The 13692-nt window shown below is 48.7% G+C and overlaps 1 protein-coding gene across 1 annotated transcript in view; it reads left to right on the top strand.

The window, feature by feature from the left end:
* The window catches only part of NCOR1 (nuclear receptor corepressor 1), a 135697-nt gene that overhangs the window by 43455 nt on the left and 78550 nt on the right, over window positions 1–13692 (top strand). Inside the window, 2 exon segments of the mRNA XM_021066291.1 lie at window positions 7669–7782; window positions 13363–13419. Of these exon segments, the coding sequence (XP_020921950.1) occupies window positions 7669–7782; window positions 13363–13419 (171 nt within the window).

A 13692-nucleotide genomic window follows, 5' to 3' on the forward strand; every position in this document is an offset into this window, starting at 1 on the left:
CAGTTCTGCAAAACATCTTTCTGGAATTTTTGTTGGAGTCATATAGAATGTAGACATCAACTTGACACTGATGCTATCTTTGTGTGAATGAATCTTTCAGTCCACGGCTGTGGCATAGCTCTACATTTGTTTCGAAGGGTGTTCCTGTTTTATTACTTTCTGTCCATAAGTATTTTATATGCTTTAATTAGAATCAACTCTAGGGATTTTATATATATTGGGGGTGGGCTACACCCACGGCATGTGAAAATTCCTGGTCCGGGCTGCAGCCCGCAACCCAAGCTGCTGCAGTGACACAGCTGGATCCTGAAGCTGCTGTGCCACCAGGGGAACTCCATTAATAATATTTTTCTAAACATCACATTTTTTCTCACTGTTGGAGTTTTTTTTATTCACATGCTAGAATAACTTGTTTTTTAAAGATTGAAGTATAGATGATTTACAGTAGTGCCTTAGTCTCAGCACAGTGATTCCGTTGTATATAAATACATATAAATCCTCTTTCACGTTCTTCTCTCACGTGCTAGGTTATCACAGGACACTGAGTACAGCTCCCTGTGTTCTCCCTGTCCTTGTTGTTCATCTGCAGGGTTGTTGTTTTTACTGCATACCAGCAACCTCCCGAAATTATTCTTTTCTCCCCATCTCTCTCTCTTTTGGGCCGTGCCCACAGCCTGCAGAAGTTCCTGGGCAAGGGATCAAACTCGTGCTGCAGCAGCGACAACGCTCGATCCTTTACCCAGTGAGCCATGAGAGAGCTCCTCAATTATCCTTTTAATGCGGGTTACTTATTCGGAGATGATGTTGGGGGTTTCTTTGTAAGCAATGGTCATATCAACAGTGGAAAGAAAAAGGCAGTTTCTTCCCTTCCCGTTCTCAAACCTTTTCCTTATCTCTTGCCTTGGCGCTCTGCTTAAGGCGCAGCGCGGGATTGAAAGTGGTCTTCCTTGCTCTCGTCTGCCGTGTAGGAATGTCTTTTGTGAACCACACCTGGTGATGTCGGCTTTGTGGACATTTTCCCTCATTTGTGAGGTTGGCAGCTCACAGTTCTCATCGTGAGAGCTGTTGAAGTTCATTCCTTTTTCTGCACGTGTTGATCGTATTGTTCTCCTTTACTGTATTAATAGAATGAGCAATGTCAGTTACTTACTTAGGTTTTTAGGGCTGGACCCGCAGCTCATGGGGCTCCCAGGCTGAGGGTCGAATTGGAGCCGAAGCCGCCGGCCTCCACCACAGCAACGACAGATCCGAGCCGCGTCTGCGACCTACACCGCAGCTCATGGCAACGCCGGATCCTTCACCCGCTGAGCAAGGCCAGGGATTGAACCCGCAATCCCATGGTCCCTAGTCGGATTTGTTAACCCCTGAGCCACGACGGGAACTGCCAATTTGTACTACTTTTTTTATTATCTATTCTGTTCTTTTTTGTTATGACCCTTGTATTAATAGAAGTGTTCTTTTAAATTGGTAAGTGTATAATTTTTTGGACTATTTTTGATTATTTTGATTTCTAACTTTATTGTGGCCGGAGAGCATGGTCTCTAAGGCCCAGTCTTTTGTAGTAATTGTTTCTTGAATTTTGGCCTAGATAATGATTGGTTTTCATAAAAATACTTGAGAAGAGTATGTATTTTTTCTTTAAAAAATTATCTTTATAGGAAGTTCCTGCCATGGCTCAGCAGAAACAAATCTGACTCGCATCCACGAGGATGCACGTTCGATCCCTGGCCTCACACGGTGGGTTAAGGATCCAGCATTGCCCTGAGCTGTGGTGTAGGTCGCAGGATCCTGTGTGGCTGTGGCTGTGGTGTAGGCTGGCAGCTACAGTTCTGATTTGACCGCTAGCCTGGGAACCACCGTAGGCCACAGGTGTGGCCCTAAAAAGACCCCCCTTCCCCCCAAAAATCCGTGTTTTCTCTCATTTTTGTCTGTGACTTATCAATTACCACTATGATTTTGGATTTCTCTTTTTTCCCAGTATCTGTCAAATTTTTAAAAAATTGTGTGATACTGACGTACAGCATTCTGTTAGTTTCAGGTGAATAACGTGATGGTTTGATTTTTGCACGTATTGCAGAGTGACCTCCAGAATCGGGCTTGTTCGCCATCCGTCACCACACGTGGTTACTCAGTTTCTTTCTTGGGATGAGACCTTTTAAGATCCACTCTCCCAGCAGCTCTGGCATAGACAGCACAGTTTTGTTAGCTCTACCTTCGGAGTCCCTTCGCTCACTTGGGCCCCCTGCCCCCAGCCACCGGTCTGTTCTCTGTGTCTGTGAGCTTGCTTGTGTTCTTAAAAGAAGATTCCACACATGAGATCCGCCTTCATTTGTCTTTCTCTGTCTGAATTATCTCGCTTAAAGTCATGCCCTCAGGGTCCATTCACGTTGTTACAAATGGCAAGATTTCATTCCTTTCTGTGGTTGAAAAATGTTCCAGTGCCTGTACAGCACATTCTTCACCCAGTTATCTGTTGAACGCTTAAGTTGTTCCATCTCTTGGGTTTGTAAATAGTGCCACAGTGGGGCTGCCAGTGCCTGCATCCACACCGTGGGGGGAGCTCCCAAGAGTGACCGCTGCCAGTGTCTGTGTCCTCAGGGTGAGCCCTGGCCACCCTGTGCCTCTCCAGAGACTCTCCACGACCAGCAGTTTCATATTAATGTAGAAACATGGGCCCTGGATTTTACTGATGCTTCTCTTCATCTCTTCTGTCATAAAAGGGAAACCAAGCACAAAATATGCCCCAGGAAAATGTGTCCAAGCCTAAACTCAGACGCATGCTAGGAGTCCAAGATTTCTGCCTTCAGCTCAGCTCTCGAAGAAATTCATACAGTGACAGATGCAAGAATTCTCTGTAGAAAAGACTCAGGAATGGCAGTGTGCTTGCAAGGAAGAGCTGGGGCTAAATTGTCTTGAAACTTCATTTGCCTAGAACGAGGCTTGTTTGGAGCAAGCCGCCGAATCTGCGGGGATTCTCATCCCCGGGGAAGCCTGCGTTTGGAAGGCCTTCAGCAAGAGTTGTGCTTGGACAAAAGTCTGAAAACTACAGTGGGCGCCGTGTAGGAAGGCTCGCCAACCAAACTGGGTTCTCATGACGGGGACAGCAGCCCCCAGTTACCCCTTTCCATTTGCAAGGGGCGCTGCTTCAGCTTTTGTGAAATCCTCGTGTTTCTGCTCCAGGGGCCAGGAGGAGGAATCAGACTGGCACGAGGCTGCAGTGCAGCAGCCCCGGTAGCCCTAAACTCTGGTACCCTCCCTTTCATTTCCCGTTTTGGGCCCATTTTAATCATGAGCCCCCCGCCCGCAATACAGTAATGAACGTGGGGGAGCATGTATCTTTCTGAGTTTATGTTTTTATTTCCTTGGAGTAAATAAATGCCCAGGAATGTATTTGCTGGGTCATACTGACTTCTGCTTTTAATTTTTTTTTTTTTTTTTTGGTCTTTTTGCCTTTTCTTGGGCCGCTTCCCACAACATATGGAGGTTCCCAGGCTAGGGGTCGAATTAGAGGTGTAGCTGCTGACCTACACCACAGCTCACAGCAACACCGGATCCTTAACCCACTGAGCAAGGCCAGGGATCGAACCCGCAACCTCATGGTTCCTAGTCGGATTTGTTAACCACTGCGCCACGACAGGAACTCCTGCTTTTAATTTTTTGAGGAATCGACCCACTGCTTGCATAGTGGCTCTCCCAGTGCGCATTCCCAGCAGTGCCCGAGGTCCCTTTTCTCCGCGTGCTCACAGTGCTTGGCTGGCCATGAAGTCTGCTCTGCCTGATGATGGTGTAGCTTGATCAGCATTCTTGTGGTTGGTATTAGTTAATCTTTTTCCTTCCCTTTATCTTCTGCGCTTACATTTAAGGTGTTTCTCTGTTGTAGGCTTGTAGCTGGTTTTGTTTTCTTTTTTTTTTTTTTTTTTTTGTCTTTTTGTCTTTTGTTGTTGTTGTTGTTGCTATTTCTTGGGCCGCTCCTGCGGCATATGGAGGTTCCCAGGCTAGGGGTCGAATTGGAGCTGTAGCCACCAGCCTACACCAGAGCCACAGCAACGCGGGATCCGAGCCGCATCTGCAACCTACACCACAGCTCACGGCAACGCCGGATCGTTAACCCACTGAGCAAGGGCAGGGACCGAACCCGCAACCTCATGGTTCCTAGTCGGATTCGTTAACCACTGCGCCACGACGGGAACTCCTGTTTTTCTTTTTATGGCTGCACCTGCAGCATATGGCAGTTCCTGGGCCAGGGCTCGCGTCGGAGTTGCCGCTGCTGGCCGGCTCATCGAGGCCGGGGATCGAACCCACTCCTCTCGGATTCTAGTTGGGTTCTTAAGCCACTGAGCCGCGGCGGGAGCTCCTGTGTTTCACGTTTTTAACCAGCCTGGCAGGCCGTCTTTCCACGGGCTGATTCGGTTCTTTTAAGCTGGTGGTCGTGATTGCTCCCCTCCCTGTGGTTCCCCAGACATCCTCGCAGCCTGTGTGACTTGAAGCCTGAAAGGCGCGTCTCCCGCAGCTGGAGGCGTGCGAGGCACAGAGCCTCCTGAGGTCGTCCTCTTCCTCCCGGCTTCTGTGCGAGAGTCGGCCTACACTTCAGCTCTTTCTTGTTTGTTTGTTTTTAAACTGGCCGAGACGTGATGCTTTGACGTGGCCAGTCTTCACTGAGGCTCACCCGCAGCTGCGGTCCCTTCTTTGCCCGTCATTGCGTCTTGCCTGCCACACAGACCTTCTTGCATTTGTGGGAACATGTTTCCTGCTGAAGAACATCCTTGGACTTTGCTTTCGTGAGGGTCTCTTCGTTGGCGAAGTCAGGATTTGTGTGGTCTCTATGGCTTAACTGTCATCTTTTATGTTTGCCTGTTTTTTGAAAGGAATTTTGTTTGGAATGGGGTTGTTTTCTCGGTTTTCTCTAGTCTTCTGGCTTCTATGGCAAAGGCATTAGCCCTTAGTGTAATTTGTTGATTTTTGTAGAGAGCGAATCTTCTCTCTGGCTGCATTCAGTGTCTTTTTCTTTGGGTGCTAGTGTTTTTATGATGATGTATTTAGAAGTGTTTTTTGTTTGTTTGTTTTAAATCTGTCCAGGTTGAGATTCACTGGACTTCCTAAGTTTTTCATCAGTTCTGGAAAATTCCTAAACTGTTGTCTTTTTTATAAAACTCTTTCCTACAATGTCTTGGTTATCTCCCTTTGAAAGTCCTGTTAGATGCAGTACTTTATCACTCGTGTCTTCTGGGTCTCTTAATTGCTTTTCTTTCCCATTTTTTCCTTCTTTGGGCTTCATTGTGGGCAATATTTTCATTTCTGTCAAATCTGCTGTCAAATATATTTTCAGTTTCAGTAGGTATGTTTTTAGTGCTGGCCCATTTTAAAATCTGCTTGGTGATTAAAAAGAATTTCCTTCTGGAGTTCCCTCCGGGGCTCAGTGGTTAATGAACCCGACTAGGATCCATGAGGATGCAGGTTTGATCCCTGGCCTTGCTCAGTGGGTTAAAGATCCAGCATTGCCGTGAGCTGTGGTGTAGGTTGCAGACAGGCTTGGCTCCCTTCTTCATGTGGTTGTGGTGTAGGCCAGCAGCTGTAGCTCCAGTTCGACCCTTAGCCTGGGAACCTCCATATGCTATGGGTGTGGCCCTAAAAGAGCCCCCCCCAAAAAAATTCTACTGCCTTTTTTCCTATATGTTGAGCCCTCTCTTATTTATTCAGTCTATTAGATTTATAGTAATACATCTGACAGTTCTTTTAAATCTTACTAGGTCTGATTCTTCTGGGTTGGTCTCGTTTTTACTTAGTTTCTTCGTGTATTAAATAGTAATACTATTCCTATTAACGTCTGGATCATGTGACGGTTGTGTGGGTTGCGGTAACGAGCGTGTTGTATCCTGGGTCACACGACGATGGTCAGTGACCTGTGACCCATCAAAAGAAAGAGACGTACGGTGTGACTCTCACGAGGTGGACAGGAGCTGTACAGGTTACTGAGGAAAATAAAGGACGACTCGAGTGAAGACATGGAAACACATGGAAACAGGATTAATAGTGTGCGCTCAGGAGTTGCCGTCGGGGCCCAGCGGAAACGATCCCGATCAGGATCCATGAGGACGAGGGTTCGATCCCTGGCCTTGCTCAGTGGGTTAAGGATCCAGCATTGCCGTGAGCTGTGGTGTAGGTCGCAGATGTGGCTCGGATCTGGTGTGGCTGTGGCTGTGGTGCAGGCCAGTAGCTGCAGCTCCAATTTGACCCCTAGCCTGGGAACCTCCATATGCCACGGGTACGGCCCTGAAGACCCAAAAAAAAGTTCCTGATATGTTAATTCATGCTCTATGCAATTTCAATATTAATTCCAACTAATTTTTTAAAGTTTGCCAAAGTTATTTTGAAGTTAATATAAAAGGATAAATAGGTGAGGATCCTGGTTTTGGTTTTTTGTTTGTTTTTAAGCCTTTCTGTTACAGTGGTTTTTGTCCCGGGGCTCCTTAACTGCTCAGGACAAAATGTGATTTCCAGAAGCTTGTTTATTTCTCCCTCTACACCCACTTAGCAGGGATTCTGGAAGAAGGCCCTCTGAGCAAAGAGGCGAAAGGGCATGGTTGAAGATCCATTCCCATAAAAATGACCTCACAGCTCCAGATGTCTCTCTTTTGCTTCTGCCCATAGGCGATTGCAAGGGCACCGTCTGTGCCAGTGGACACGGTCCCCAAAGCTTCTCTCTCAGAGGAGTTTGTCCTTTCGTCTGGCTGCGGCCTGACTTCCGTGACCTGGAGGCTTGACTGGCAGTCTTCCTCGGTGGTGCAGAGTGGACTTGCTGTCTCTACCCTTGTCTGTTTATCAGCTTATGTGGCGGACTATATCCGTGTGTCTCTCTGTTGAACGTTTACCCAGGTTTCAGGCACTCGTTAGGTGCTGGGAGGGACAACGCATTGAAGCAAAAGCAAAGTCCTTGCCTGGTTCGGTAATGACAGCGGGTGATGTTTGCTGAACACGTGTGGTAGTGCGCTTGCCATATACTGAGTCATTTAAGCCTCTCCCTGAGCCGTGCGGTAGGTAAGGTTAGTGCCCCTGCTTTACACATGAGGGGTTTATACTTGCTCAAGATTGCGGGAAGGACTAGGGTCATACCACTTGCAGAGGGTGACCCCAAGGCTGAAACCTGGCCGAGGAATTCAGGTGGCTTTCTGCTTTGTCACTGCACTCACCTGCAGTCCGTACTCTTGGTTCTGCCAGGGTGTCATCACTGTGGACGGAGCGTGGAGTTCGGCTCGGGAGTGGGGTGGGGCCTGTCGCTGTGCACCCTTAAGCGTCCGGCTGTCCTCTCCCCATCAGGTTTCCACACATACTGTGTGTGTGTAACACACAGAAGTGTTTTTCCAGTGGCACCAAAGGACATGGTGATAGAGGATATGGGGCACCTTCCTGTGTTTAGGGTTTCTCATTAGTTTGCTCTGAGTTTATCAGAACTAAAATATTAACAGATTTATCTATCAAATTATGACTTATATGTCTTAGTTATGAGTCAAAATAAGGCTGATTGGGTTTGTTCGAGCCCTTGGGTCCATTAGGCCCTAGGAGATCAAGGGATTACCCTGTGGAAGCAGCAGTGTGTTCTCTCTGGCGATGAATCGCGAGTGGCGGGGACGTGCAGCAGACGCCTGACGCTTCCTTTCTTGGGTCTCGTAGCAACAGCTCGAAGAAGAAGCTGCTAAACCCCCAGAGCCTGAGAAGCCTGTGTCCCCTCCTCCCGTGGAGCAGAAGCACCGAAGTATTGTCCAAATCATTTATGACGAGAATCGGGTAAGTCGATGCCATTCCTGACGGCACAGGCCCTTAGAGGCCGGGGCTGTGCCTTTCCCAGGCGTCCGTGTCCCCGGCGGTGCCGATGGTCCCGGAGCCGGGGTCGGTCAGAACTCCTGATGCGCTTCGACCCCGCACCTCCCTGTTTTCCTTTAGGCGCCGAGGAAAAGTGGACAGTTGCACCTTATTTAATGGTTCATGTGCTGTGTGAATGGTATTTCGTGCCAGTGAGATTCCCTCAGCTGAGGCTGTGCCCTTTTGCACAGAGGGTGGTAGGCCAGAAGAGCCGTTCGGTCGTTTTTCACTTTATGAGGGACACTTGATGCCAAGTGCTCCTACTGTCCTAATGGAGGTGGGTCCCTGGGCGTGGAAATGACTCGCAGTATCAGCTTAGGAACTGACGGCTGGGCTGTGGTTTGGCTCTTAAAGCCTGAGGCCGTGGACCTTGAGGTAGCTTTTATTTTTTTCGGTTTATTCAAACCGTTTCTTCATCCATATTCATAGTTAAAAGTGTCCATGGATTTAGGAAAGCTGGGCCTCAATTCTGTGAATAGTTTGGTGATGCTGAAGTTACTTTCTGGCTAGAATCAAGCCTGGAGCCAGCGGTTAAAGGGACCCTAATTTCTCCTTCATCTGAAGAAAACCTCCCAACAGAGCTGTTGAACCCTGGGCTTCCGGAAGCCCTCGGTTCAGGAAAGAACCATATGCTCTAAGTTCCATGGTGGAGAGCTTAGCTTGTTAGCTACAGGTGACCAGGGCGAGCGTGGGCAGTCTGGCTTCCCTTTCTTTGGTGAGTAGAGTCACCAGGCTCGGTACCCCCTACCCGGGCAGCCTCTGGCTGTGTGAGCTCAGCCCCTCGAGGAACTTGGCCTTAAGAAAAGCAGCTGTGCAGCAGTCATGGAGTAAACATTTATAGGAATGATCTTGGACTCGGGTGTGTGTGCGTGTGTGTAGACAGGAGTGAAAGGCAGCAGCTGCGTGATACCGAAGAGAATAGTCAGTGTCACAGGCAGAAGTGTGGGCAGTGACTGTCAACTCAGTCAGTCCAGTGTACTGACTGGACACAGGGACCTGGACAGTGAGGGTCCAGTGAGGGTCCAGTGAGGGTGGTGACTGCTGAGGACCACCTCAGGCCACACCTAGAGGCTGCGGCACTGGCGTCCCTGCAGGCATGTGGCCCAGGCCCTCAGGTGCTCCCCTGTTTAAGAGAAGCCAGAACAGGGAGTCTCCTGTGACGTCTCCTGCTTTAAAAAAAACGCCAGAGAACAGTCAGATACCGGAGTGGGCTGATGGGCCTCCTGGCTAGCTGGTGGCCTCAGGGCAAAGTCAATAGGGATGAGAGCTGATAATGATGGAAAGGGAACGTTAAGTACAGTAAAATAAAGGATTGACTTCTTAGTGTGGGTTACTTTCAAGTCCTCTGAATTCAGCGATATCTATTAGTTGACTGAGTTTCTCAGTGAGCCTTTCTTCGCAGGCTAGACGGTTCCTGTGTCATTGAATCCTCCGTTGCCTGACTAGGATGCGAGGCCCAACACGACTGAACGCGCTCTGCTGGGGAGTCGCGCTCTGCCGGCGCGGTCGGTCGTGGGTCAGGCAGGTGACGCTCGTCAGCAAAACCGAAAGGCTCCTTCCAGCCCCGCTTTCCGTTTGAGCACGTCCAGACTTCAGTGGGTGGCACTTTCGAGGAAGGGGGGGACCGGACTTGAGGTCTGTCTTCATAGTAGACTTGGGGTGTCTTCATAGTAGACTTGGGGTGTCTTCATAGTAGACTTGGGGTGAAGGCTGTCTTTAACTCGGTCACTGTAGGAGTCATCTTTCAAGAAGCCTGTTCTCGTTGGCTTCTTGCTGCTGGTCGTCTGCCGGGCCTGTGCGGCTGGAGATGGGCCTGGGCAGGGCTCCCCGCTGCTGACCGCCTCCCGCCCCAAGACCTTCGTTGCCTCCGTGGCTTTTTTTAAGAAATGACCTTACCTGCTTTGACAGGTGAAAGGAGATGGGAGCTGACAAGAGTCCATCTCCTTTTTTCTTATCTGACAGAATTGGGAATTAAGCCAAATGTGGCCTAAGAGATGGGAGCCGTTCTCTTGTAGGAGGCCGCTTTCTTTTATTTAGAAAGTGGGAGGGGAGTTTCCGTCGTGGCGCAGCGGTTAACGTAGCTGACTAGGAACCATGAGGTTGCGGGTTCGATCCCTGGCCTTGCTCAGTGGGTTGAGGATCCGGCGTTGCCATGAGCTGTGGTGTAGGTGGCAGACACGGCTCGGATCCCGAGCTGTTGTGGCTCTGGCGTAGGCCGGCAGCTACAGCTCTGATTCGACCCCTAGCCTGGGAACCTCCATATGCCACGGGAGCGACCCAAGAAATGGAAAAAAGACAAAAAAAAAAAAGTGGGAGGAAGAAAACTACCCAAAAGTGACTTAATTTTAAAGTTGGCTTCCTGAGAGAAACATTGCATTGCATCATATTTAAACTTGAGGCCAAGATTCGTTTACTCTCTGAACAGACTCTCCTCCTGGCCTGTTGTTGACAGTTGAGTTCGCTGTTACCCTTCCCAGTTGCAGGCTCCGAAAGTGTTGGTAGGTGCTCTGATTGCAGAATGATGACACATGTGGCAAAGAAGGGTGTGGAGTGTAGTTTCAAGAAGCATCTTGTTTATATTTTGATTGAATGATTTGCAAGTTAACGTGGCACGAGGAGGAAAAGATGGAAAGTAGAGAATGTACTTAGTGCCACCAACCTCTGGTCACTGAGGCCATTTCCTGGAAACTGTTGCTGTCTCTTTGCCACTCTGCAGATTGGGTGAATCAGTGAAGAACTCAGTCCTGCTTCCTAAATACTGGTCTGGTCCATCGCTTGTCTCTTCCTTCTTTGGCAGTAGCTTAGTTTAAGCCCCCACTTCTCACAGAGAGGGAATTTCCTTCCTTCTTTTTTTTTTTTTTTCTCTTTCTTTTTAGGGCCGCCCCTGCAGCATATGGACGTTCCCAGGCTAGGGGTCGAATCAGAGCCATAGCTAAGGCCTATGCCACAGCCGCCAGATCTGAGCCTCATCTGCCACCTGTGCCGCTGCTTGTGGCAACACCAGATCTTTAACCAACTGAGTGAGGCCAGGGATTGAACCCATCTCCTCACAGACACTGTTGGGTTCTTGACCCCCTGAACCATGGCGGGAACTCCCTTCAGGCTTGTTTGCCTTTCTAATCGATCCTTCATATTTGGTCCCCGTATGAGATTCCCCGGATAAATCCTGTAATGATTTCCCTCCTTCTGCAGAATAGCCAACCTCTCGGTCGGGGCTGTAGCTGCCCAGCGGGCCCGTGGCCCAGTCCTCCTCTCCCAGTACCTCCTTCTGGAGCCGGCAGGAGCGCCCCTGAAGTTAGTACCTGACCCGGGCGGTTGCGCTGCCCTCAGGCGTCCCCGTGGCTTCCTGTTGCCGCGGGCCCTCCTTGGGACCCAGCTCGAGGATCGATTCCTGCAGAAGCCTCTCTCGGCTCCTGGCTCCTGGCTCCCGGGGAGGGCACCTCAATCATTGTTTCCTCAGGGTCTGGCGAGCACCTGGCCCGGGAATGTACCCAGCGTGTGTTTGAGGCCTTGATTACTTCTCTCTGGAGGCCTCGAGTAAAAGGCACAGTATGTAGATGTGGGGACTTCAAACTTTTACTGCCGAACAATTGGTAGGTTAATCTGCTCTAAGCAATTAAGCCAAACGTGAAGTCAGATACTTAATAAAACTTTGCAAAACTTAAAGGTTGGGATCTGCAAACACCCAAAGTACCAGCCTTTGAAATTAGCCGTGAAGAGGTAAGTGCCTTTACATAATAGGACACCAGTAAATACTTGCCTTAATGTAATTCCACCCCCTTGCTCAGTGTTATTTGTATATAATCCTGCTTAGTCTGCCTGTCTGTAGTTAGACTGTGTAATGTAGAGTGCCCCAGAAGGGAAACTCAGAAACCCCTGAGCCTAGGTCACCTAGAGAGAGTTAGTAGCAGGCGTGAGGTATTCGCAGAGTCGTCATTGGTGATGGTGTTATGTGTGGGTTATTTGATACATACCTGAAGCTGGCAAAGTTGAGTCATCTGATAGTTCTGTTTGGCCTCTTGAGGTTTAGCAGAGTGGGTTTCTACTGGAGGCCTTTTTGCCTGTTGTGACTTGGGGGGGGGTGCTCCTGGCGGGGAGAGGCCGGAGCTACTGCTGACAAGCCTGAAGTGCACAGGACGCCCCGTCACAAAGACGTATCCACCCCCAAATGTCAACAGTGCCAAGGGCAACAAAATGCCTTAAAACTCTGCACACATTGACTCTGCGCTGCAAATGTAGTGGGCTTTGTACTTTTGTATTTGACGTTTTTGATGTTGGTTTCTCAGCTTAACATTTTAGTTTCTTAGAGTCTGGAGAGTGCATTACACTCCTTTGAGCTTCTTAGGCTGGTGAAGCATAGTTCGCACATCATACATGCTAAGTAAATATTTGCCTGGCTGATGGAATTCATGGCTGAAAGGAGAATGTGTGTTTTAAGAGAGCGCCTTCCTTCATACCTGGGGATCCTGGCCGATCCCGCCCCCGTTCCTCGGTCACGACCGCAGTCGGGGGGGCGTCTCCCCGCCACTGCGTGCGGAGCTGGGGCCTCTGCCGCAGGCCCTGGGCCCGTCCCTGCCCAGCATTGTGGAGCAGGGGGGACGTGGAGAGCCACCGACATGTTTGTCTGTTAAAGAAGACTTGGTAGCTAGTGCCCTGGTCTGGATGGTTCTACTCGTGAGAAAGGCATGGAGAAGAATGTAATGCACCTTTATTGACTGCTGGGCACTTGAAGTAATTCGACTGTTGTCTGCTCTATTGTTACTACTAAGGTTTTCTTTCTTTTGCTTTTTTAAAAATCCTTTTAGGGCCCCACCCGCAGCATATGGAGGTTCCCCGGCTAGGGGTCCAGTCGGAGTTGTAGCCGCCAGCCTACAGCGCAGCCACAGCAACACCAGATCCAAGCCGGGTCTGTGACCTACACCGAAGCTCACGGCAACGCCGGCTCCTTAAACCCACTGAGCGAGGCCAGGGATCGAACCTGCGACCTCATGGATGCTAGTCAGATTCCTTTCTGCTGAGCCACGAGGGGAACTCCTAAGGTTTTCTTATGAGAAAATATGCTCATTATAAGCTTTTTTCAAAGAGGTCGGTCAGTTTGGCTTACTACAGTGAAGACTGACCACTCTCATGTTTTACGTTTTTAAATTTTTATTAAAAACGTTAAGAGTTGAAGTATGAAAATGCCAGAGAGACTCGTTTCTAAGAGTGAATCTGTGCTCCTTCTCTCTGGTATCTTAGAGTCTGTTTGCTTTTAAGAACTTACCAATTCTTCAGGGTTTGCTTTCAGTGCAGACGTTAAGCTTTGACTGAATCTGGTGAGGAAGTTATGAAAATAAAGCCAGAGAGCATTTCATTCGGCCTATCATGTGAAAGAAGAATATTTGGAAAGAAAGATCTGTTTAGCTCTAGGTTAGTCTTTAGGTACGTATTATTAAATTAGTAGTGATCTTGCATTTAGGTCATGTAATTTTTAATTATACAATGTAATAATGTTTTTATCTGTAGAAAAAAGCAGAAGAAGCTCATAAAATATTTGAAGGTCTTGGCCCAAAAGTTGAACTGGTAAGTAAGACGTTTCCTTTTTCATGTCTAGTGCTCTCTTTGTAGTAGTTTTTCTTGGGATGAGATGGAATGTGGTCTGTTTACTTTGGGATGAGGGTTGTGCAGCTGGGCAGTAAACGTGATAAATTTAAAATAATGGGCACAGACGTGATTGCCTTTGTAGAGGCATTATCTTGATGGTGTTTTTGCCTAAGCAGCCATTTAATCACTCGGGTAGCGGGAACAAGAAGTGAGAACAGGAGTAGAAAGCTCTTTGCATCATAAGTTAGGGTG

The sequence above is a fragment of the Sus scrofa genome, chromosome 12 (genome assembly GCF_000003025.6).
Source record: "Sus scrofa isolate TJ Tabasco breed Duroc chromosome 12, Sscrofa11.1, whole genome shotgun sequence".
Taxonomy (NCBI): domain Eukaryota; kingdom Metazoa; phylum Chordata; class Mammalia; order Artiodactyla; family Suidae; genus Sus; species Sus scrofa.